The 26,356-nt window shown below is 49.0% G+C and overlaps 2 protein-coding genes across 3 annotated transcripts in view; one reads left to right on the forward strand and one right to left on the reverse strand.

Moving 5' to 3' along the window:
* BMP8B (bone morphogenetic protein 8b) overlaps positions 1-5,423 on the forward strand; it is a 29,321-nt gene extending 23,898 nt beyond the window's left edge. The window contains exons 5-7 of the mRNA XM_030868247.2: positions 567-646; positions 1,204-1,314; positions 3,150-5,423. Coding sequence (XP_030724107.1) covers positions 567-646; positions 1,204-1,314; positions 3,150-3,299 — 341 coding nt within the window. The 3' untranslated portion in view covers positions 3,300-5,423. The remainder of the gene's footprint in view (positions 1-566; positions 647-1,203; positions 1,315-3,149) is intronic.
* Positions 5,424-9,694: 4,271 nt separating this feature from the next.
* On the reverse strand, positions 9,695-24,946 carry PPIE (peptidylprolyl isomerase E). 2 transcript variants are annotated; one of them, XM_030868261.2, is made up of 10 exons: positions 24,886-24,946; positions 23,742-23,840; positions 21,969-22,012; positions 21,253-21,279; positions 19,721-19,802; positions 19,093-19,193; positions 16,750-16,873; positions 11,441-11,626; positions 10,255-10,397; positions 9,695-10,044 (listed from the first exon to the last, which is right to left on the reverse strand). In XM_030868261.2, the coding sequence occupies exons 1-10, from the start codon at positions 24,914-24,916 to the stop codon at positions 9,976-9,978; spliced, it is 906 nt and encodes a 301-aa protein (XP_030724121.1). In that variant the 5' UTR covers positions 24,917-24,946; the 3' UTR covers positions 9,695-9,975. The 2 variants fall into 2 exon arrangements, with proteins under 2 accessions (XP_030724121.1, XP_060163434.1); XM_060307451.2 differs by lacking the exon at positions 24,886-24,946 and adding an exon at positions 24,659-24,827.
* Positions 24,947-26,356: the final 1,410 nt, after the last annotated feature.

The raw sequence follows: 26,356 nt of genomic DNA on the forward strand, positions 1-26,356 counted from the left end.
CCCCGTCAAAATCAGGTGCCCCTGGTGGCCCTCGGTGCTGCCCCGGGCGCCCTGCAGGATCCAAGCGTTTCTGTGAAGGTGTCCCTACCGGGCCAAGCCCCTTGGGATCAGAGCCCCCTGGTGCCCTCCTTTCCTTCACGGGGAGCCAGGCTTTGCTTGGCCTCAGTGGGAGCCACTTGTCCTGTGGAATGGGCGTGGCTGGAGAGGCGGATGAGGTCAGGGGTGTCTCCGGAGGAAAGGAGGAGGGGCTGCTGGGCGGCAGAGGGTCCCCGGACTGCTGAGTGGACCATGGGGAGTCACAGGCAGAAAGTCAGGGGAGGCTGGGCTGAGCGTGGGGTGACTGTAACCACGGGGAATCATCTGGAGCCGTCGAAGGTTCTTGACCAGGGTCACGGCGCCAGCAGAGCTGCAGAGATGGGCTTTATGAGACCAAATGGGTTAGTTTCCCATCGTTCATTTACTCAACAAATGAGCCCATCAGGGCATCCCCCACCTCAGGAGCTCCCCGTGGTAGGTGCACAAAGCAGGAACCTCAGCAAAGACCTCGCCCCTTCTGTCCCCCGCAGACGACGTCCACGGCTCCCACGGCCGACAGGTGTGCCGTCGGCATGAGCTCTATGTCAGCTTCCAGGACCTTGGCTGGCTGGTAATTCCTGACTCTCCTTCTTTCCTAAATGACAGTCCCCACCTTGAAGATGGCAAGTGTATGTCCAAGAGGAGGTAGAAACATGGGGGATTTGCATTTTCTTGTTTTATTTTCCTCTGTGTTTTTCCAAGTTCTCTAAAGGGAGAATGTGTTGCTTCTGTAGTGAAAAGTGCTTTTTTTGTGAAAACCATGAAAATGGAGACTGTCTGAATCCTTAGCCATAAAATGTCAGAGCTGCAGCAGGAAAACTGAGGCCAGGGTGGGCAGTGCCACTGGCCTTTGCTGTGACTGGGGGTGGGCTGGGAGGACGAAGCAGAGCGCTGATGGCGCATGAAGGGGACGGAGATCGTGCCCAGCCCTGTCTGCTGAGGGTCTTCTGGTGGATGTCAGACCTCTGGGGGAAACTGCCCTGGGAGGGGCCCGAGGGTGGGCTGGTGGGCCCTGAGGCTGAGGGAGGGTAAGGGGCAGCCCTGAGTTGTGCTGTGACAGGTGCTGGACTGGGGGGCTCGGGAGGGGCACATGGATGGGACTCACCTTCTCCCATTACCTGCCCCCAGGACTGGGTCATCGCCCCCCAAGGCTACTCAGCCTATTACTGTGAAGGGGAGTGCTCCTTCCCACTGGACTCCTGCATGAATGCCACCAACCACGCCATCCTGCAGTCCCTGGTCAGTACCGTGTCCCTCTGCCTGGACGCCCAGGGGAGGGGTTTGCGGAGGAGAGGGGCGCGTGCAGCCAGCAGGTGATGGCAGCACTGCTGTGTCAGGGAGCTTTCTCTACATGGAAACCTTTCTGCGTGCACGTGCAGTGAAATCCCACAGCCGTGCAGAAACTGGTCCCCGTGTGGGCCACCCCCAACCCATGCACCTGAAGACACGTGCACGTGGGGGACTTGCATGTCCATGCGGTGGGTACCAGACTTACAAAGGCCCGCCTGCTGGTGGTCAGAGGCACAGCCCGTGCATGATAGGCGGGCATCCCACACGGCTACTTGTGCCGTCGGAACACACACGTGCACCATGTTCACTGGCACGTTCGGCCTCCTGTGTGTCACACACGCCCTCAGGGTCGGGGTGGGTGACACACGTGTGGGTTCTGCCCCCTCTTCCTGTGCAGGAGTCCCCAGGTACCCTGTGCCCTTCTGGTTTCCCCTCCTGTTCCTTTCCCGTTGGCTTTTTTTTCTGGGTCCCTCTGGGCTCTTTGTGTCTCTACAGGCTTTTGATGCCCCGGTGTCTGGGGAAACTAAATGCTGAAAAAGTTTCTAATAGGAACACTGTTGCTGCTGCTTATTGCTAAGTGTTTTAAATGCTTTTTAGTGCTGAGGCTTCTTTCTAGAACATTGACCTGGACACTGCAGTTACAGGTTGTTCAAGGTGATGCCCTAGAGCAAATGAGTTAAGGCAGCATGGACCCCAGGATAATGCCTCCTTTCCCAATGGTCACATGGGATTTGCTGGACCCCTGGGGAGCTGCCTTCCTTGAAGAAGGTCAGGGGTGATGGAGCCTGTCCTGGCAGCAGGCTGCTCAGAGCTGGGGCTTCTGGGGTAAGGCTGGGCTCTGGGGACCGGGGTCCAGGCTGCCGGACAGGGCCCCCCATGAGACGGCTTCACCCAGGTCCTGCTCAGCAGCCTCCGTGTGGCCTGGGAGTTCCCGGTGGATGGAAGCAGGCTCCCTTTTCTCTCCAGCCCCTGACAGGCTGGACAGGCCCTTCCATGTGGGGCCCCGATGAAGAGTCCAGGGTGAACGGCAGCTCATCCTGCCGAGTCTCCAGATAAATATTTTTGTGGAGGCTGCAAGAGCTCACTCAGTCGGGCTGTCTTTAGGGGTAGAGCTGTTTGGAGGAGGGTAACGGAATCCCCGTGCCAGGTTCCAGTCGTGCCACGGCCTTGGCTTCAGCCATGGAACTGGGCAGGTGACTCGGTCCCTGTGCCCTCAGTGGTCATCTGCCCAGAACAATCCCTGCCTAGAAATTGTTAGGAGGGGTGGAGGTGCTTTGAGAAACAACAGTGTCGGACACCCCAAGGGTGAGCCTAGAAGTCTGGCCGCTAGCACGTGTAACACGGACCTTCACCGGCTCCCAGTCTGGAGGGGGAGACGGACCAGAAACAGCTCATGCGGACAAGACACGATCAGGGACGTTGCAGAAGCGCAGGGGGAAGAGAGGAGCAGAGGGGACCCCGGGGGCGGCGCTGCAGGGGCGCAGGCAGGACCTGGGACACGTGCGGGGGGCCAGCAGGGTCAGGGTCGTCCTGTCTGACGGGAGGAGCTGTGACAGAAGCCACAGGTGCCCTGGCTGGGTCTGAGGGCAGCGGCGGGGCGGGGGGAGGGGTGGGGGTGGCCAGGGGGGCGGGGCCGGGGCAGAGTTCGCGCCAGCACCTGCCGGGCTGCGGGGCGAGATGGCGCCGGGGAGAGGCGAGCGGCTGCAGCCGAGCGGCAGGAGCTGGGGGCTGGGACGGGGTCCCCGCGGTTCTCACGCCTCTGCCTGCCGCCCCCTCCCCGCCAGGTGCACCTGATGAAGCCTGACGCGGTGCCCAAGGCGTGCTGCGCGCCCACCAAGCTGAGCGCCACCTCCGTGCTCTACTACGACAGCAGCAACAACGTCATCCTGCGCAAGCACCGCAACATGGTGGTCCGCGCCTGCGGCTGCCACTGAGGCCCCACCCCGCCTGCTGCGCCGCCCCTACCGGGTCAGGTCAGCCCACTGCAGGGGGCACCCCCTAATGCCTTCACAGCTCAGGCAGGGCGGCAGCGAGGGCGCCCCTCCGCTGCCCACATCCTGCCAGGGGCTGGTCCTTCCCTGGCCCCTCTGCCCCGCCCCCGCCCGGCGCCTGAGGCGGTGGTGGAACTCCGGCCTGGCGGTCTGCGTCCGCAGCAGGGTCCTACCCCAGCCCCCTCCCCAGAAGCACGGGCTGACCGTTCTTTGGGGCTGGCAGAGAGTCCTGTCTGAGGACCTGCCCTTGTCCACTGCTGGCCTAGCTGTGGGCGGATGTGGGACGAACTCAGAGGCACCTGCAGCCCAGGATGGCCACCTCAGGCCCTTCACCGTCCACGACAGGGTCTGGGGATGTGTAGACAGGTCCTGGTCCATCTCCAGTTGCCTGCCCTTCCCAGGTGCAAAACTGGGCATTTCTGGGCACTTCTGTTAGAGTGTGGAGTTGCCCTCGGTGGGCTATATTTGTGGATCTGAATTACCAAACCGCTGGCCACAAGGAGGCATGTGGGTCGCCTCCAGAAAGAGCTAAATGGACAGCATGATTTAGGGCCAAGGCCGATGGCATTCATCTTCCCTGTCTTCCTCCCTTGACCTGCCTCTGCTGTCTGGGGAAGACGTGCAGGGCATGGACACTTCAGGGAAACAAAAAATCCTGGGGGCTTTATTGACCCCGTCTGTCTGTCACCATGTTGAACCATCAGGAGTTCAGGTCTGTGGAAGTTATCTTTTTGCTGAGCCAAGTATGGTGGATACATCGGGTGGCCCAGGGTGACAATGCCCAGCACGGGTGACATAGTTTCCCTTAACCTTCTGCACGGCAGTCATCGATAATCAACCTTGATATTTTTTCTTTCAAATCTGGATAGAATTTCAAAATGACCAGCACAGAACTCCAGGTGGCCACCACCAACAGGTTAGAGTTGGCATGTGGAGTGGAAACTCTCTGCCATCTCCTGCCTCCAGTGCTCTGGGACACGGGGCAGCCTGGGGCCAGGCGTGGAGCGAGGGCAAGGCTTGTTAGCACCTGCCCGTGTCCAGAAGCTGTCAGAACAGACTGTTCAACCAAGTCTGCGTCACCCTGTGTGCCCAGGAGCCCTGTCCTGTCTCTCGGGGCCTGTGAGCCAGAGAAAAGGCCCCGGTCCCAGGGGAGTGACAGGCGGCAATTAAGCTGAGCTGGGTGGGGCGGTTCCCGGAAACCTCTGCTCTCCTTGTAGCCGGCAGCTGGAGTGTTTATTTGATTTCTGACTTGGTAAGCCTGTAATTTACCTGGTGGAGCGGACTGCGTCCAGCTGCCCGAACCCTGAAATACTGTGTCATTAAAAGCACAGCCTGGGCCCGCCCCAACCCACGGGCACAGCCCAGGACGTGCAGTCCTGGAATTCACTCTGCGCCCCAAGGAAGGGCTCCGGGAGCGCAGGTCTGGCAGCAGGGGTGAAGGCTGGGGCCTTGCTGCAGGACAGCAGCCCCTCCGCCTGGACCTGGGAGGGCCTCTGGGAGCCAGTGCACAGGAAGAGACCCTCCCCATGGACACAGGAGACTGGAAAATGGTGAGCTCCCCATCAGTGTAGGGATCTAAGCTCTGGCCTACATGTTAGGGAACATGACTTGGTGGCTTCCTCCTCTGGGCCTATTTCCCATCTGTAACATGAAACATGGACTTTTTGATCTGAAAAGGGCCTTCAGCCAGGGAATCTGTCTGCCAACCCTGTCTCACACTGAGCCCAGAGGCAGCCTGGTAACCCTGAACACGGAGCTCAGGTGGCCATCACGAATCAGAGCTGGCACGTAACATGGAACCTGTTTGTTATTCTAGTACTTACCTAACAGTTCTCTCTTCCCAACATGGAGGATTGTCTCTTAGGTAAATATAAATCTTAAATTAGCAGATTATTTTGAGAACTAACTTTTTTCACTTGAAAATTTTTACTTGTAATTTTCTGAATTTCAAATTGTTTTTTATTGCGGAAGTGGGAAAATCAAAACATGTTAGCTCACCAGCTACAAATTACTGAAAAAAATGGTAGTCTTAATGGTAGTTTCATCAATGACTACCATTAAAATGGAATTGACAACTAATTTTTTATTTTTTTTGACAATTTTTTTTTTTTTTTTTTGGCGGTACGCGGGCCTCTCACTGTTGTGGCCTCTCCCGTTGCGGAGCACAGGCTCCGGACACGCAGGCTCAGCGGCCATGGCTCACGGGCCCAGCCGCTCCGCGGCATGTAGGATCTTCCCGGACCGGGGCGCGAACCCGCGTCCCCTGCATCGGCAGGCGGACTCTCAACCACTGCGCCACCAGGGAAGCCCCGACAATCTTTTAATTTGGTATTTTTAGGCCCAGCCAGTGATTAGCTTGGTTGGGTACACCAAGAATGTCTGTCATATTATCCAAAGGTTGGTAGATGTGGAGTACACCTCATCTACCAATCAAGCTGTGCACAGCAGGAGTGGAGTTACAACCCTTTTTCAAGCAGAACAACTGAAAAACAGTAAGTTATTGCTTATGTACCTGGCCGTCAGACTTTCAAAAACTTTTGCCATCCAGTTACCAAATGAAACCAAATAGGAAAAGCCCCGAGGAGTGGAACAGTTGTGAATGGACACGAAGCCCATGTATGTTATGCCGAGAGTTATCTGTTTGCGTAGCCAAGCATTGCAGCTGCAGTACCCTTGCTCAGGGCCTGGCTTGTTTACCTGGCCAGACTAGAATAAATAAGGGTGGTCAATTCAGACCCACTGACAGCAGTAAGAAATCAGTGACAGTTGATAGGCAGGGAGGACACGTAGGAAAAAAGCCTAAGGTGAAATGCACAACAGTTTTGGTGTTTGCAGTGCAATCCCGGCCTCAAGACCAAGTCATCATAATGTGAGGTTCACTGTCTTCAAACTAAGATAGGTAGTAACATGTTCTGGAAAAATCCCTAAGAAATAGGAAAAGAGGCAGCACAGCAAGAGTACAGATTTTTGGAGCCAAATGGATTTGAATCCTCGTTCTTCTTCCTCTGTAGAGCAGGATACTGGCTTTCCTTCCAAGCTATTTAAAAAAAGATCATATGTGGACACAAACATTTAGGACAACATCTGGCATGTAAATGCTTAACAACTGGTACCTGTTGATATTATTACAAATGAATTTGCTAGTTTTGAGCCCCTTCCGTGCTTGTCCACTAAACCTCTCCTCCTCCCGGAATGTATCCTGTGGTGTTTTATTTCAGAGCTGTGCTTTTCCCACCGCAATCCTTTGAGGGCAGGACTTGTGTTCTCACCTGCTTTAAAGGCCTGGGACAAGTGCCCAGTTATGCAGGCCAGGGCTGTGACACTGTGCTCTGTGTTCCCAGAGACAAGGGGATCCCAGTGGCCTGCTGAGGGCACTCAGCACCACCAGGTGCCCTTTTGGCAGTTTAAACAGGGGTTGTCCATCCCAAGTGTTATTCCTTATGAGGAGGCCTTTTGTGAGCATTTGACCCACTTTTTTAGAAAATGTGCTTTTCATTTATTACAAAAGTAATGCAGTTTTGGAGAAAAGTTTGGAAAAAACAAAAAATAAAACAATTCAAATCACTATAATCCTCTAAGTCAGATAAACATGCTAGAAAAATTTTGAATTTATTTCTAGGCTTTTTTCTTAGAATACATATAAAATATAGATGTTTACATATTACAGATAGGTATTTGTACAAAATTGGGATCATACTGTATTATATAAACTGCTTTAGATGTGCTTTTCCCGTTTTATTATATGGTGTAATTTTCCCTGTTAATAAATATATTTTGAAAATATGGCTGTCTAGTTTTCTATCACCTAACTCCATGAGACTCAGTTTTCACCACTAAAAAGTAGGTCCCACAACCTCTTTCTTGTGCTGGCAGCATCTGGAGCAGACACGCTGTGAGAAAGTCCAGCAGTCACAGGACTGGTCCCAGGGCTACACCCCCAGGTCTGTTCCTCCATGCAGCCGTCACAGGGCCTGCACAGATGGGGCCCGGCCCTGGAGGAGCTAGTGAGGAGATGCATGAGCAAAGCCAAGCCCCGTGTTCTCAGTCCTGGTGCTGGAGCAACAGGGCAATGGAAACGTGGACGGGGAGGCCAGGCAGTCCCAGGAAGGCAGCTTTGACCTTCAGCCTGCAGCAAAGGCCCACAGCGCCCCGGGTCCACTTCCCACAAGCCAGAGCCCTCCTGATCAACAGAGGGTCAGTGCTGTGCTGTGACTGGTTGAGCGAGGTGGCTGGGCCACTGCTCCCCAGACTCTGGGCTCCCTGTCCTGCCTGGCAGAGTAGGGCCCAGACCAACCATGGAGACCATGACTCTGTCTTCCCACAGGCCTGGGGTTGCCCTGCTGTAGACTGAGGCTAGAGCTCAGGAAACACCCCAGGACTCCATTATGACTGATGGGGAGATGGCCACGCTTCCGACCCCAGCTCTGCCATGTCATCCTGGGGGACCTGGACAGTCGTGTCACCTGAGCCTTGGTTGACCTCTGCACAGGGTTCTGGTGTGGAAACAGTGAGTTAACACCTGTGGACACCCAGAGGGGCACTGGGAAGGCCACTGTAGCTCCAAACCCACTGAGCTTCGCAACCTGCTGGCTGGTCTCAACCTCGCTAGGCTATCAGGAGTCGGTCCTCTCTTGGGGGGCTGGCTGTACTAAGCTCTTCATACATACCCTTTCTTGGCTCTTATAAAAGCCCTGAAGTTGCTGCCATCACCCTGCTTCACTAAAGCCTGCCCTAACGCTATGGGCAGTCAGGTAGACTGACCTGTGACGGCCACAGTCTGCACTCAGAGGGGGCACCTGGGCCTTGAGGTGGGGGGTCTATTTTGGCAGCTCCATAAGGATCAGGGGTAACTGTGGTACATCTGAGGCCCGAGGAGACAGAAACCTGGTCAGCTGCAGCCAAGGGGGCTCAGCCGAGGGCCAGGAGTCCATTCGGCACATGGGAGCCACAGGTAGAGCCAGAGTGCCATCATCCCTCGACAGGAGCTCTCCTGGGGCCACCAGGGCCAGGGGACAACAGGCCCCACCCCTGCCTCGTCCAGATTTCTACTCAACATGTAAAAGCCCAGCCGGGTAGACTCTGAATGGTCTGAGTAACCCCACGCCACAGGGAGGTATCTAGTGGCTACAGGGCTCAGTCTCTGCTCAGTGCCTTCAGCAGGTCAGGGTTCCTTTAAAGCCACTTGGCTGACCAGTCCATGGAGGGGGAGCAGAGAGAAGCCAGCCTGACTTGAGCTCCAGGAAGTGGCTGCACACAGGGACCAGACTGTGAGCTCGGCATGGGTGAGACCACTTGCCTCATCAGTGGTCAGCAAACTTTCTGCAAAGGTTCAGATAGTAAATATTTTAGGCTTTGGGACGGCGTTGGTTAATTTTGTGTCTATAGCTAAGCCATGGTATCAACTTTTTAGCCAAACACCAGTCTGGATGTTTCTGTGAAGGTATTTTTCAGATGTGATTGACATTTACATCAGTAGACTTGGAGTAAAGCAGATGACCCCTCCATAACGGGGGTGGTCCTCATCCAATGAATTGAAGGCCTTAAGACAGAAAGACTGGAATCACCTGAGGAGGAATTCTGCCTCCAGACGGCCTTTGGACTCAAGCTTCAACATCAACTATTTCCTGGGGCTCCAGCCTGCTGGCCTGCCCTGCAGCTATCAGACTTCTCAGCCCACACGACTGCAGAGCCAATTCCGTGAAATAAATCTCTTTCTCTATGAACATATACGCACACCCTACTGGTTCTGTTTCTCTGGGAACTCTAATACAGGGACCATACAGTATCTGTCACCAATTACTCAACTCTGCCACTGCAGTGAGCAAGCAGCCACAGACAATATGTAAACAAATGGGTGTGGCTGTGTTCCAATAAAACTTTATTCACAAAAACAGGCAGTGGGCTGGATTAGACCCAACGGGTTTGCTGACCTCTTGTCTCCTGACAAATAGGTACAGTACCTGGCATGGAGAAGGCATTTTGAGTAATAAAATATCATTTAAAAAGCCTGTAGAATGAAAGTGAGCAAATGAGCAAATGAATCACGGAGACTGAGCAGTACACCCACTGGCTACAAGACTGGCAGCATGATTGGGGAGTGGAGGCACTGTAGGTAGGAACTTTTTCACTGTCTTTGATTCCCATGGTCTTGACAATGGTCTGACAAGGGTATCTGGCTTGAAGATACAGCACCCGACATCTCAGGGAATTGCCCGAGGGAAGAAAGAAAAGCTGTGGGGAAGACGCTATTTCCTATTCCTTCACCAACCTGTCTCGGGGGGCAGTTTAGCTTTAGATGCAACCTCTGACAACTCCCAGGAACTAGCTGGAGGCAGCAGTACAAAAAATAGAATTTATTTTACCAGAAGAAAACGTCTAGGATCCACACAGGTGGGCCCAGGAGAGGCCCTGGCCTGGAAAGGGCACGCACAGCCGTCCATGGTGGGGAGGGCAGCACCCTGGCCCACGGCCCCACTTGGGGAAGAGCCAGAGGCGGCCCAGGCCGTGCCTGCAGAGGAGCTGCCCCACGCTGACCCCAAGGAAGGGCCAGGACACAAAGCCCTGCTTGCTGCAAACGGGACACCTTGGCTGCCGGTTCCCCGGGCTGACAGCTGCCCTCTCACACGTACTCCCCACAGTCGGAGATGATGACCTTCTGCTTGGGTTTCCCGTCCTTGCTGCCCTGGGCCTTTGCAGGCAAAACAGAAGAGGAGGAATCAGAGGGAGGGAGGGAGGGTGGAGAGGAAAGGGCAGCTCAGGATACCTGCCCCACCCCCCCCCCGCCCCCTGCCCCCACCCCCTCCAGCAGCAGCAGCCGTGGCCTCTCTCTCCAGGCCCCGGAGGCCCCGCTCCTGCCCTCCCACACGGCTGTGCACCGGGGGCCCGGGCGGCCGCCCACCTCAATCTGCCGCAAGACATCCAGGCCTTCCGTGATCTCCCCAAATACCACGTGCTTGCCGTCCAGCCAATCCGTCTTGTCACATGTCAGGAAGAACTGGGAACCGTTGGTGTTTGGGCCAGAGTTGGCCATGGAGAGCAGGCCTGGGGGAGAGAACGACCACATCGACCCCCTCCACCCTGCTCCCGGCCCTCAGGACGTCTGGTAGTAGAGGGAGGAGCGTAAATGCTGCTGGGAGGGGGAATGGAATGAAGACCAGGAACTGACTATTGGCAAGATGGAGGCTGCTAGCATCTTTGAGAAGAGTGGTTTCAGTGGACAGGTGGCACTAGAAGTCTGTCTAGAGGGTGACAGAGAGAATGGAAGGCAGGGAGTCTACATAACCTTTTCAAGAAGTTTTGCTTACAATGGGGACCAGAGGCATGGGTGATAGCTGAGGGGGTACATGAGTCAAAGATTTTTTTGAAAGATTGACGCGGCGCACTTTTGCTCTGATGGACTGATCTAGCAGAGCAGGGGAAATGCATTACACAAGGCTGCAGGGGCACATCCACAGAAGCCAGGTTCCGAAGTAGGGGAGAGGAGTAGGGGTCCAGGCCATGAGCAGAGGGAAGACAGCTCAGCCCCTGTACTTGGAGGGAAGTCAGAGCGGGCATGTGTGGACAGATGCAGGAGGCCAAGCATCAGCTGAGGCAGACGGTGACGTGGAGGCTTTGGGAATGAAGGAAGGGATGGAATTGTTATCTCTGACCAGGACTGAGTGTTAACTAGGGAGCTCTATCTAGTACGGCTGCCCAGGGCCTCCTGCAGAGCTTCGGTCATAAATTTCAGTACAGTTCTGTGTTTTTTCTAGCTGCTGGGGGACCAAGCACTGAAATTTTTTACTGAATGAGTCTGACAGAGCGAGGTGGGTAGTGGGGGTGAGGGAAGACAAGGGCTTACACTGGCCGACCACAGAATGTAAGCTAGGCCGACAGGGAGTGCGGACGTGGTGGGGGGACGGGCAGTACATGAATGGAAACAAGCTCACTCTGCTTAGCCAGGCCCAATGCCTCTCCTCTGTTCACTGGGTGGGTCCCCTCCAGACCCCCAACCTGTCAGCCAGAACCACAGCCCATCACTCCCCCCACACAGTCATCCTGCCCCAGCCCAGCCCACCGATCACCAGCCACTGATCGGGTCCCACCTGTTCCCGTGTGTTTGAGAATAAAGTTTTCATCGTCAAACTTCTTCCCGTAGATGGACTTGCCCCCAGTGCCATTGTGGTTGGTGAAATCGCCGCCCTGGCACATGAACTGGGGGATGATGCGGTGGAAGCTGCTGCCCTTGAAGCCAAAACCCTTCTCATGGGTGCACAGGCAGCGGAAATTCTCTAGCGCCGAGAAAGGAAAAGGTACCCGGGTTAAAAAACAAGCCAATGAAACCTCTAACTAGGCTCTGAAAAACTGTTGTATTTGTTTAATGTTCATATTTTCATTTCAAAATATGACATGCTCATTATAAACCTTTGAGATACTGACATCTTGAAGGACTAGAGGGGATTCTAGTTAAAGAAGGAGTGAACACATACATTCTAGCTCTGTTCCACACTAAACTGGCAGTAAAGCAATTTTTTAAAAGAAAAACCAAACAGGATCTTAGGAAAAAAACACAGGGGCAACTCTTTGTGACTCTGGATTTGGCAATGGTTTCTTAATTGTGATACCGAAAGTGTAGGTAACAAAAGAAAAAATAGGCAGATTAGACTTCATCAAAATGAAAACCTCTGTGCAACAAAGGACACTCTCAACAAAGTAAAAAGGCAACTCAGGGAAAGGGAGAAAATATTTGCAAATCATTATCTCTTAAGCATTTAACATCCAGAATATATAATGAACTCCTACAACTCAACAACAAAAAGACAAACAACCCAGTAAATAAATAGGCAAAAGACTTGAATAGACATTCCTCCAAAGAAGATACACAAACGGCTCCTTCCCCTAAGCACATGAAAAAATGCTCCACATCATTAGTCATTAAGGAAATGCAAATCAAAATCACAATGAGATCCTACTTCACATCTAGTAGGATGGCTATAATAAACAGAAAACAAGTTTTGGTGAGGATGTGGAGAAATGAGAACCCTAATACGTTGCTGGTGGGAATGTAAAATGGTGCAGCCACTGTAGAAAACAGTTTGGCAGTTCCTCAAAAAGTCAAACTAGAATTACCATATGACACAGCATTTCCACTCTTAGGTAGGCACCCAAAACAATTGAAAACAGGGATTTAAACACATATTTGGGGACTTCCCTGGTGGCGCAGTGGTTAAGAATGCACCTGCCAATGCAGGGCACACGGGTTCGAGCCTTGATCCGGGAAGATCCCACATGCCGCAGAACAACTAAACCCGTGCGCCACAACTACTGAGCCTGTGCTCTAGAGCCCACGAGCCACAACTACTGAGCCCACGTGCCACAACTACTGAGCCCACATGCCACAACTACTGAAGCGCACAGCCTAGAGCCCATGCTCTGCAACAGGAGAAGCTACTGCAATGAGAAGCCCACGCGCCGCAATGAAGAGCAGCCCCCACTCGCTGCAACTAGAAAAAGCCCGCACACAGCAACGAAGACCCAATGCAGCCAAAATAAATAAATAAATAAATTTATATTTAGAAAACACACACACATATTTGTACACAAACGTTCACAGCAGCATTATTCACAATAACCAGAAAGTGGAAACAACACTCAAGTGTCCATCAACACATGAATGGATAAACAAAATGTGGACTATCCAGACAATGGAATATTATTCAGTCACAAAAATGAACAAAACATGGATACACAGATGACCCTTGAAAACACGATGCTAAGTGAAATAAGCCAGACACAAAAGGACAACTACTGTAGGATTCCATTTATATGAAATGTCTAGAATAGCAAATTCTGAGAGACAGAAAATAGAATAAATGTTCCAGGGTGGAGGGGAGAGGAGAATGGGGAGTTGTTTAATGGGTACTGAGTTTCCCTTTGGAGTGGTGAGAAAGTTTTGAAAATAGATAGTGGTGATAGTTGTACAACATTGTGAATGCAATTAATGCCAGTAAATTATACACTTAAAAAATGGATAAAATGACCAAAAAAAAAAAAATAGGAGCAAGAGAAAAGACAACAGCAACAAAAATCTTTGAAACCTAGAAGACAAATAGATGAGCCATAACTGATATAGCAGACCTAACAAACCTGAAGCTTAAGCTGGTAAAGCCGAGAGCAATTCGATTTATGCTGTAGAAATGCCAAAAGCTCAGAGCCAAGAATGAAGATGGCTCTAAAAACAGTAAGTGTGGTTGAAAGCCTGTTTAAAAAAGTAGCTAGCCCCCAGATCCTCTCCCTTCCCTGGCCCTGGCTGCCGGCTGGAGGTCTACCCTCTGGTATGTCAAAGCAGAGGGTCTATGCTCTGGGATGCACTACACATAGCTGAGGGTTGAGGTACCATAATGATAAACGGAGATCAAGTGAAGTTTATATACTGTTCCCAGCCCCCCCAACCATGATGGCAAAGAGCTGTAAACAGGACCACTAGCAAGAGACTAGAGTCTTCTCTGTGGACTCCGCTTTGTCCAAGAGACTACAACTCAGGAATACTGACCATCCAGGGTCCGAGAGAGAGAGAACCACCTTGCAGTGGAAGCCTCAGTCAGCAAGCCTTACCAATATCCAGGGAGTTTCCAAGCAGATTTTTAGGGCCCTAGTCTTAAAGGCATCTAATGTGAAAAGTAAAGACCAAAACAAGCAAACAGACCAATAACAAACAAAGCAAAACAAAATTTAAAAACTCAGAAAAAAGTAACCTGAAACATAAGCTGTATAGGAAAAAGAAGCTTTAGTAATCTCCCAAGATGAAATGGCAGTACATGCATGAAATAAGCACAGGATGTTATGAAAAAGGACATTTAGGAAGGTTCCAGAATGAGAGAAGAGAGAAATCAGAAAGGACAAATGCGAAGAAATAATCCAAGGAAATTTTCCCAAACCAAAAGATAGGACTGTCCTGATTGATTGGTGTGGTATGCGGAATAATGGCTCCCCAAAGATATCTATGTCCCAATCCCTGGAACATGAGACTATGTTATGCTGTACACAGCAAAAGTTACTTTGCAGATGTGATTAAGATTATGGATGTTGAGATGGGGAGAGTAGCCTAGATTATCCACGTGGGCCTAATACAATCACAACCTTTCCCATCTATAGTCAGAAAGAGAGTTAGAAGTGGATGGAAGAGGAGGCAGGAGAGAATAGAAACATGAGAGGGACTGGATCTACCACTGTTGGCTGCGATGATAGAAGAAGGGGACCACAAGCCTCTAGAAGCTGGGAACAGCCCTCAGCTGGCAGCCCACACGGAAATGGGTACCTCAGTCTACAGATACAGGAAATTGAATTCTGCCAACAACCTCACTGTCTCTGGAAACAGATCCATCCACCCCTAGAGCTTCCTGTAAGGAACGCAGCAACCCAGCCATCATCTTCATTTTAGCCTGCTGAGACCTGTGTTGGCCTTCTGGCCTTCATAACAGTTAAGATAATAAATTTATGTTCTTGTAAGCTGCTAAGTCTGTGATAATTTGTTACAGCAGGAAGAGAAAACTAACATAATAGGGCCCACTGAATATCCAGCATAACGAATGGAAGGAGATCTACTCCAAAGGCACACTGTTTCAGAACACAGGACAAAGAGACACTCCAAGCCTCCAGACCAGTGTTATCTAACAGCTATTAAGCATTTGGACAGTGTAACTGAGGAAGTGAATTTTAATTTTATTTAACTTGAATTAATTTAAACTTAAATAGTCACATGTGGCTAGTGGCTACCATACTGAACAGCTGAGCTCTAGGCAGAAAATTTTAAAAAGGTTTTGTATAAAGGACCAAGAATCAGAATATTAGACTTCTCTACAATTTTACAACCAAACCATCAAGTGGGAAAGTAGATATTTTCACACATCAGTCTCAAAAAACTTACCCTCCAAGCTCTTTTCTCCAGAAGCTACAGAAGTATGTCTTCTACCGAAACAAGAGAATAGACCAAAAAAGACAACAGAGGTTCCAACATAAGCGAAAATAGGAGATCCCATGACAATAGCTATGCAGTGGTGTCTGGAAAGCAACTGGTCCAGGCCAGAGGAGGTCAGAAGGCTCCAAGGAGGAACAGTGAAATTGACAGAATATCTGATGTATTTGAACATGATGAGAGATTTATAGAATCAGGAGAATTTCGGAGAGACTCAGGAATATATGCACAGAAGACTAAGCAAATGTGAAAACAAGACAATTATGAATTCCAGGGAAAACAAAGTGCTATGTATGAAAGGAAGTTATCACAGTATGATGCTTACATAGTTAGAATAATCTATGACCTAAACAAAATTATGGTAACAATGTAAGGAGGATGAAGGATCAGGGAAGGTGATTTAGAAAGCTAATTCCTTATCTTCTGAAGTGGGAAGCCAATAGATGTCTAAAATGAAAAAAAACCAGAAAGTAGCAACATAAATCTGTTATCTACCAACATGGAGGTAAAAACCAAAAGAATCAGCTAAGAGGGGAAATTGCCTGCCTCTGAGAAGCAGCAAAGTGGGGGATGGGGCAGGATGGGAGGACAACATGGGGGCACTGCTGTTTTTCAAAACAAGCTTTGTGGAATTAACATTCTAAACTCTATGTCTATATAATAAAATTTAAATTAAAAGAAGAATAAATAGAAGTCAATATTTAGCAAATGAAAAATACTCAAGAAACTGTTAGTTAACAGTAGTTACTTCTGGAGAGTAGGACTAGATGTGGAGAAGAAAGAAAGACTTAGGTTTTCAATTCATTGCCTTCAGTATTGTTGGAATATACTTATGTGTGTATACTTTTTTTTTTAAAACCATGAATACACATTTACTTATATTAAATAAAAAACTATTATTAAAAAGTAGTAAACCAGGGACTTCCCTGGTGGCACAGTGGTTAAGAATCCACCTGCCAACGCAGGGGACATGGTTTCGAGCCCTGGTCTGGGAAGATCTCACATGCTGTGCAGCAACTAAGCCCGTGAGCCACAACTACCGAGCCCACGTGCCACAACTACTGAAGCCCACGTGCCTAGAGCCCGTGCTCCGCAATAAGAGAAGCCACTGCAATGAGAAGCCCAGGCACCGCAATGAAGAGTAGCCCCCGCTCACCGCAACTACAGAAAGCCCGTGTGCAGGAATGAAGACCCAATGCAGCCAAAAATAAATAAATTAAATAAATTTATATTAAAAAAAAGCAGTAAACCAGAACTTCTAAAGCTTCAAAAATGCCTGCTCTGACTCATCTGTTAATAGATCCCAGGATCTGAGATGCCGCAAATCAACTCAGGTCAGAAACAACGTCAAGGACACAAGAACTAAGGCACTGAGAACCTTGGAAAGGCTCACTGCTCAGCTCCCAGCTTCCCGGCCACCCTGACCGGAGTCCTGCTCACCTGCTGTCATGGGAACGATGTCTGAACGTAGGAGCATCTGGATGCGGCCGGCTGGCTTGTTCCCAATCTTGATGTCCATGTACACCTGAGGGTTTGACCGGGCCTTTTTTACAGCGGGCTCTCCCTAGACGCAGGAGAAATGGCCAGGTTAGAGAGAACAGCCTGACTCCCCGACTAGGAGAGCGAGTGTTCTTCTGAAGACACCCCAGAACCCACTGCAGCGAGCGGGCTGAGCAAGGCACCGACAGGAAAGGCCTTGGGCCCTGATGGGGCTGCAGAAGGCGGAGGCCGTGGCCATGGCCCCCAGCCGGACACCCAGTGACAGGAGACCTCAGCACTGTCTACCCGGAGCCCCACCCCTCAGGCATTTTATCTCATCTCACTCCCTCAGACACGTCAGCTCGCTTCGCCTTCACTCTCCCCTGCAGTCACAGAACATTGCTTTTCTGGCCCAAAACACACAACTCTCAACAACTTCAACTTCCAGTTCAAGCCCACCCACCTTAGTCAGTTAAACGGACCCACTTCTGTAACACCACCCCCTTCCTCTATGCTTAGCCCTGCATATCCACAGGCTGGCTGCAGTGGAAGCAAGGAGGGCCTAAGGGACCTTGCTTTATACTCCAAGTAGACAAGGCTGGACAGAGGAGATATTTATTACAGCTGTCACATTTGCTCCAAAGAGAAAACTCAAGTGTTCTTGTTTGTGCTTCAGTTTAACAAACTCGCTGAGGTATCACGCTGGGCACTGAGGACACTGTGACTATTATTTGCTGTTAACAACAGCAGTAGCATAGTTGTAACAGCAAATACTCACATAGCACTTGCCATGTACAGGGTACTATTCTGAACGTTTTAGGTAATCAGCTCATTTAATCTTTACAACCACCTGTGAGATCAGTGCTACCATCATTCCCATTTCATAGATGGGGAAACTGAGGTACAATGAAGTTCAGTAACTTGCCCAAGGTCACAGAGGTGCTCAGTGGTGAGGTTGGAATTCACACCTAAGCCCCCCCACCCCCCAACCAAGTCCATGTTCTTAATCACATTACCCCACCTCACATTCCACATTTTTATTAACAAGGCCTTTATTAATACGAGGCCCCTATCCTCACAGAATTTACTGACTAGAAAGGGAAAGGCAATAAGCACTTGCGTAGTCTTTACAAAAGCAAAGACATACAGGGAAATACAAAGACTGGTTTTACCAAGAGTGTAAAGTGGGGACTACAAGGTGAGAGGTGGGCAGGGTCAAGGCTGGGAGAGTTCCCCCGTGACTTTATCTCACGGGACAGGTGATGGGCAGCCACTGAAAAGGTCTCAGCAGGAGAGTCAGATGATCCATGGTATGCTTTAAAAAGATCATTCTAGCTGCCTTTATAAAAGACGGGAGGAGAGCAAGACTGCAGCCAGAAGGCTAGTTAGGAAGCTATTGCAATTATCCAAATGAGACGAGAAGTTACACTGGGACGATGGAGTAATCAGGGGAGGATGGATTCAAGGAAGATTTAAGAGAAAAACTTGGCAGAATACGATGTTCTGGCTCTATTTTAAAGAGGCGTCTAGGGTGACCTAGGGTTACTCCACTGACTGAGGGCCATTTATGTGCTCTGCTTTGCATCTGGATTTCTGGCTTGGGTCAATGTGGATGGATGGTGGCAAGGTGGTGAGTTTGAGAACACAGGAAGAACGGGATTAGAGGAGGGAGGGCGAGACTTGCAGCAGAAACGTCTGAAGCTCAGGACTAGAAACAGAGGCCAGGAAAGTCAACAGCACAGGAGAGGCTGTGCAAAATCAGAGTGACTGCCACTGTTCTGGCAGAGAGGGGAGAGGGCTGCTGTGAGTCAAGAAATTCAGAAGAACAACGTTTAGAAGAAGGGGAGAGGCAGCCTGAGAGGCAATGGTTAGAGAGGCACGCCGAGAATCAGGAGGAAGTGCCAAGGCAGGTTGTCTGGAAGGGAGAACCTCAAACCTGTGCCCAGGCTGCCGGGAAGGTACCCCCACCCAGCCCTGCCTCCCCTGCGTCAGGACAGGAAGCTCCAGTGGCGGGGGGGACTGATGAGGAGGGCTGCAGTGGTGCGCTCACCACCCCTCCCCACCTCAGGCTTCCTCCTCGTCGGCGGCAATCACAGAACAGAACCCAGGCAGAGTGAGAAGCTCCTCACGCAAAGCACGAGGACAAGAGGCCTAAAGCTTCCCTTTAGTTCACTCATTAGCACCTCCACCAAAACACTAAAAGCTCATTTTTCATTCTCTCTGCTTCTGTATATATGTTTGCAAATTTCCATAAAAACCTAAGAAACGAAGTCTCCTGTGGGAAGTGCCAGCCTTCAGTCTCACCTCCTGGGCTTCCACTTTGGGAGGCTCTGACCCTTCTTCCTCTTTATTTTCCTCAAGAGTCTTCCCAGAAAACTTCTTCAACCAGTCGTCATCGGACCAAACTGAAAGGGAAGAGGCAGGCAAATGAGAACAAATTCCAGCTATCAGCCAGCTGCTAAGTAGCTGCTCTGGTCAGCAAAGCAGAACACGCTCTGTGGCCCTCTCGGCCAGAGGACTCTACTTTGGGAACTCCCACGGTAAGGAAAGTTCCCACCTTTCAGGGACTGACAGCCCTGAAGCCCGGCTCTTAGCAGGACTAAGTGAAAAAGCTATGCCCCAGGGAAAGGTGCAGGCTTTGCCAGTCCCAGCCCTTGACGGAACCCGCCAGGAGTGTTCAGAAAACGGGGACAGGTAAGAGATCAGGCTGCGTTTCTCTCATAAAGCAAACAATTACCCTGGCTTGGCTGAGAAGCTCAAACTCTTTCTATTTCCCCACAAAGGTGGCGCATGTCCTTCGCCAATGTAAACTATGCTCTACTCCTGTCCACCAGAGTAGCATTCAGCTCCCACTTCCAAGAAAATCGGGACAGAAAGGCAACCAAGGCCAAACTGGAGGATGTGATGGGGAATCTGTATTGCTCCCACTCACCTGGTCTGGAAGAGCCTTCCTTAATCCTCATGGGTTTTGCCAAATTGACACGAATTGTCCGTCCAAAGAGCTCAGACTCATTCTGAAAAGATTGAAAATCCAGCTGCTTAAACTCTGTTAGGTTAAAACAAAGTCAGACAGCTTTCCATTTCCTTCTGAAAAATCTGAGACAAGCTCATGACTTGTTCTCCCTTAACCCCTGAGCCCCTAGCACCCAAGCTATGCACCTACTGCAAAGCAGCCTGTAGGTTGCAGGGAATTTCCTCCCTGGAGCCATCACATACCTCCTTTCTTTTCTTTCTTTTTTTTTTTTAAAGTTGAAGCATAGTTGATTTACAATGTTTCAGGTGTACAGCAAAGTGATTCAGTTATACTTTACATATATGTGTGTGTGTATATATATACACACACACACATATATATATACATGTATATATATTCTTTTTCAGACTTCTTTTCCATTGTAGGTTATTATAAGATATTGAATATGGTTCCTTGTGTTATATAGTAGGTCCTTGTTGTACATCTATTTTATATATAGTAGCATGTATCTGACCTTTCTTTCTATACCACTAACGACCTGTGCTTCCAAAGCTGACTCTGGGTTCAGAGCACTCTGAAATTACAAGGATAAATGCAGTTTCCAAGTACCCGAGTTCACCTTCAAAAGTCAAGATCAGCTTTAAGTGGTGAGAAATGATCTCTCTCTCTCTCTGAGAGCTGAGGAATATGTTTGGTGAATGGGAAACAGAGAACAGGAATAAAGGAAAACCTTATTATCCTAAGATAACTGGTACCAGGAAAGGTCACTTAATGTGAATTCACTTAAGGCAGTGAAGAAAATTTCATGGTAAAAAGTGAAGGGAAAAAAGATTGATTGGGAATTTACTGTGATGAAACTAAAAATAATGAAAATAAATTTTTTATAGTTAAAATCCAGGTTTAATTCAATTTATGTGCTAATTTATAGGACAAAGATGTAATGGATGCTGATTAATCTGTAGTATTTTTCCAACAAAATACTATCAAAATATCAGTATGATATTTTTGCATTTCTTATCTGCTGTGAAAATCATAAGCATCTTGAAGAGGGAATACCTACTCAAGAGCTACATCATTTTCCCCAAGGAGCTCTCCAGGCTATTCCAATCATTTGCATCAGTAGCATAACCTATCTTTATCCTTGTCGAATTTCTCTTCTCAATTGTTAACTGGTCTAACACTTCATGAAATCCTGCCTCTTTTGTAAAATATGCAATTTCACTGTGCAATCAATTTGCATTGTGTTTGCAATTTCCTATCCTAGACTCGGGCAGCCAGTGAGAGACTGGTCAACAAGGATGGTTAGCATTTACATTATTATCAAATTGATCAAAAGCGATCAATTCACAGTGAATATTTTCATATGATGATAATCTGTACTTCCCCATGCAACCTTGTAACTTTGGAGGTTCAGCAAACTCATGTATGAATAAGTGCCCTCTGTACCACCAAAAAGCAACTTCTGTAAGAAGGAGGATTCCTAGCCATACCATGTTGTCGATAGCTGCTGCAGCATCCTGCCAAGGAAAGACAAGGGACAAGTTTAGGCTTGCAATATATGTGGAACCTAGAAAATGGTACAGATGAACCGGTTTGCAGGGCAGAAATTGAGACACAGAAGTAGAGAAAAAATGTACGGACACCAAGGGGGGAAAGCGGCGGGGTGGTAGTGGTGGTGGTGGGATGAATTGGGAGATTGGGATGGACATGTATACACTGATGTGTATAAAATGGATGACTAATAAGAACCTGCTCTATAGAAAATAATAATAATAATTTATTAAAAAAAAAAGTTTAGGCTTGCAGTCAAATGCTTCTTGTGGTGTCTAAACATACTCAGTAGCCAAAAAAAAAAAACCCAACCTCACAGGAAAAGGTCTATTTACACTCCTTGCCCAGGTTGTATGTGTCTAACAAAGTGCACTTCCTGGGTGACTTCAGCTATTGGCTATTTAGTGGAAGACAAAGAAATAATCACCAGTGCCACAAGAGCTCTGCAGAGCAAGAGGCGCAGGACCTGTCTGCGATGTTAACCACAGCCTGCAGTTTGATTAAGTGAGGGAAACTTTCCTTCAAATAGCACTTCTTATCTCTCTGGAAGCATCAGCACCCCAAAACCCAACCAAATGGAGAACAGCTCCCTTTGTAATCAGTAACAATAATAACACAAGCCAAAGACTTAACATAGGTAACAGAATTTTCTCACCTCTGCCAACTCAAATTCAACAAAAGCAAATCCTCGGTGCTTTTCTGAAAAAAGGCAAACAAAGCCAAGCAATTATCATGTGGGGCAATGGGAGGAAGCAGGTGGTCACAAGGAAAGTGAAGTCAGTTGCATGCCTTATCCATTCATTCGAAATTCTACACAATCACTATTTAGGAAGAAGGAATCTTACTCTTTGATTCTTTCTAGTTTAAATAACATTTCAAGCAATATTAAACTGTTCTGTAGTGAACATAGCTGAATAATCAACTATAGTTTTAATCTCTAAAAGCAGCATTCAATTCTTTTACCAAAGCCAAATTAAAACCTTAACCTTTGCGTGCAGGAGCTAGAAAAATGAAGTCATTTAACCTATCAATTATTCATTCCAAGCATACATTTTGAACATCAACTGTGCATAAAGCATGAATCCTAAAACCTGGGTAAGGACACTGTCTTTATCCTCAGCAAAACACTAATCTAAGTAGAAAGGCCAAGTGCACAACAGCACTAGTTTAATTAACCAATTAACCTTAGAGAGTCAATATAACCTTATCATTTTTATAACATATAAAGATCCCAGGGAGGTTAAAATTATATGCAAGGTTGATGACAGAGCTGAAACACACAACTCGACTCGGGACTCAGTAGAGCATAGGTTGCTAAAACCTCAAAACACGTCTTAGGACTTAATGAAGCTCACGTTCTTTTGTCTTGGCCCAGGAAGAATTCAGTGAGAAGCAAAGTGACAGGCAAGAAGTGACTTATTAGTATAGGACACTTGTGAGAGATACAAGGGGGCAGGAAAGGACAGTGCCCCACAGAGAACTCAGTGGGCTACATACAGTTTTATAATTAAAGGAAAAGTGGGGAGGGGGAGAAGACCACCTTCTTCCTCATTCTTCGAGTCTTCCATAATTAACTCCTCCTACAGGTTGGGCAAGGGAGTTTTTGACCCTATCTGGTCCAACCTGGACTGTCATGGCGCTATGGAAATGAGCAAAAAGGCGGTAATATACACTAAAATATGGTAAATCACCTCAGGTTTCAGCATAATGTCACCTTTCCCCTATGTTTTTGTTTTTAGTGTGTGCAGAGAAGCATGTCCTAGGGATCATTAACTTACTGACCTCAACCAGCAGGATGCAGGCATCACTGACTTGATGTATAGTTTTGTTGTTAAGCAAGTCTTCTTTCTTGAGTGATCCTTAACTTACAGGAGTCTGCCAAAGTTCCCTCTCTATCTATGATCCCCTAGTGGGATTTCTAAACTAGCTGTGTACTCTATCCCTATCAGAGCTGGGCCTAAAACTCCAATCTTAAAAATGACAACAAAGGTTAAAATAGAAAGCTGAACTACAAATGTGATACTAATTGATGGAAAGGTTACCCCCAGGTACACAGAGGCTAAGGCCCCACTGTTGAAGCTGGGCTTTCCTGCTACCCTGTTTAATAGCACAGCCGCCAAGAAAGGAGCAGGTGCGCTAGAGTGCCTGGCAGGTAGTTCAAAACAACAGATCTCCACGTAGCTCAAAACCTATCTTCCTACTGGCTAACTGAAAAGTTTGTCTTTGCTCAAATGCAACAGATGGGACTCTCTGCAGAGCATGTTACAGCTCACAATCACAAGCCTCGGAACAGTCCTTCTGCACCAAGACCACTGTCATGCTGCCCAATGCATATTTAGAATGCACTGTGATGTGACTTAAAAAAATTTTTTTAAGTTCTTTTCCTTGCAGGAGGATTCTGAGCAGGCGAGACACTAAAAAGACTTACCTGTTTCATAATCCAGAGGAATCTGGATATCTGTGATGTCTCCAAAAGGGATAAAAGCAGCATGAAGAACTTTGTCATCCACCTCCTCTGCAAGTCCACCTGCAAAGAAGCCAAGGGCCTTCTGAGACACTGTCCTCTATTCTCTCAAGACCCCGCCCATCTTGAGAAGTCCCTGCTGTAAAGTTAGCATGCTACCACCAAGGAGAGGGGTCTTTCCATCCAGTCCTTTGGGTTCATAAACATCCCTCTCATATGCTCCCTCACACCTACTTATGATGCACACCCCTCCCTTCACCCTTCTTTCAGACCCTCATCTAGCCCCAGGATTACTGCAATAGCTTCATAACTGACCTTCCTCTCCTCCACAAAGCCAACTAGAAAGATCCCGGGAATGTGCAGATTTTAACCCATCACTTCCCTGGTTAAACTACTTCAAAGGTTTCCCACTGTCCTAAGGATAAAGTATAAACTTAGCAGTATACACAAGGCTCTTCATAAGCCCCTGCCCACCTCTTCAGCCTCTTTCCCTTTGATTCCCCGCAAAATGATACACTTGCCTCCAAGTGACAGGCTATTTCACACCTTTGGGATTTTGCTCCCTTTCAGTAAACACACTTGCTTCTACTTCGGCTACCTGGCTAACTCCGGCTCATCTGCGGCGTCACCGCATCCTCAAAGGTTGCTCTCACCTCTCCAGATGGAGGGGTCACTTCTCCCCGCACCCAGGCCCATATCACCAGTGTCCGTCCCCACCAAAGCATTCATCAAACTGTGCTACTGAGGTTATTCCCATTTTTAGCCGGCTAGTCTGGGAACTCTTGCTTAGGGCAACAGCGGGGGCTGAGCCCTCACTGCTGTGAACATGAAGTGAATGGGCGCGAGGATTCAGAGGTCCCTAATATTCCTCCACCACTGACCCAGGCCCAGGAGGTGAAGAGATTCCTGTCAGAGCTTGGCGGACTTGGAAGAGCTGCAAAGATCGTTACGTCTCAGGCTCACACGCTGAGGCCAAGCAAAACTGCCAAAGATACGGCCTAGACAGCTGCTCGCCGCCCTCCGCGCCCGGAGACCTGTCCAGCTCCACACCACGACCCACTAGCTGCCTGGTTCGCCCAGACTCCACCCAGAGCCCGCGCCTACTCACCCACGTAGAGCACTCGCTTGGTAGTAGCCATCTTGCTCCCGCACTCTTCCGCCGGAAGCCTACGCTCAGCCCGCCCCCTTTTCCAAGGCCCCGCCCCCGGGTACCGCTCTCGCAGACCCCGCCCACTCCCGCTTAGGCCCAGCCCGCCTCCGGCTCCCTTTGAGCGGCGGGCGCTGTACAGGTGTATCTCGGTGGGTGAACGGCGCTGCCCGCGTTCCGTGGTGCTGAAAACAATCCTGTGAGGAGTCAGCCGGTGTCCGCAAGTAATAAACTACCAACAAACTACGGTCCGCGGGCCATCCTGCCCGTCTGTTTTTGGACAACCCAGGAGCTACAAATGATTTTTACATTTTTAAAGAGCTGGGAAAAAAAAGATAAGAAAAAGAAACGAAACAAGAATAATATTTCGTGACATGTGAAAATTATATGTAATTCAATTTTCATTAAAAAAATTCCAAAAAAATTTTTTTGTAATCCAGTCTTGCTCATTCCTTTTAGTATTGATCTGTGGGTGCTTTCAGGATGCAAGGGCAAACCCAGGGCCTACAGAGCTTGAAATATTTACCATCTGGCTCTTTGGGAAAAGCGTTTGCTGACTCTTGGAATAAATCAGCTAATACATAAATCATTGATTGACTTAAGTGGTACAAAGTAATGGGGCCACTTATTTTAGATACAGCAGTTGGTTAAGACCTCCCTGAGGCCACATTTAAGCTGAAACCTGGAGGAAGAGGAGCCAGAGAGAGGATGGAGCAGGGAAAAGGGTTTCAGGGAGAGGAGACAACTTCTGCGGATTAAATGAACTGAAAGGCTAGGTGTGGGAGCTGGGGAGGGGAAGGGCATGAAACATCAGGCAGGAAAGGTGGGCAGGGGCTGCTTGATGCAGGGCCCTGTGAACCACGTGGAGGATTTGGGGGCTTTGAGAAGCTACTGAAGGTTGTGATAGGGAGTTACATTCTCACATTTATGTTTGAAAACAATGCTCTGGGGCACTTCCCTTGTGGTCCAGTGGTTAAGAATTCAACTTCCAATGCAGGGGACACAGCTTCGAACAAAGAGCCTGCGCCGCGACACAGAGCCTGTGTGCCACAACGAAAGATCCCACAAACCACAACTAAGACCCGACGCAGCCAAATAAATAATAAATAAAAAAATAAAACCGTGCTCTGACTACTATGCCCAGAATGATTTCGATGGAAACCTGGAGACCAGGAGGTTAATGCAGTCGAGACTAAGGAAGAGTTGATGGTGACTCTCTCCCTCCAGTCTGCCCTCTGACTTGTTCCCAGGATGATCTTTCATCAAAACAAACCTCAACTCTCTAGAGTTCCCTTCTTTTTTTTTTTTTTTGTTTTTGTTTTTTTGCAGTACGCGGGCATCTCACTGTTGTGGCCTCTCCTGTTGCAGAGCACAGGCTCCAGATGCACAGGCTCAGTGGCCATGGCTCATGGGCCCAGCCGCTCCGTGGCAT

The sequence above is a fragment of the Globicephala melas genome, chromosome 1 (assembly GCF_963455315.2).
Source record: "Globicephala melas chromosome 1, mGloMel1.2, whole genome shotgun sequence".
Classification (NCBI taxonomy): domain Eukaryota; kingdom Metazoa; phylum Chordata; class Mammalia; order Artiodactyla; family Delphinidae; genus Globicephala; species Globicephala melas.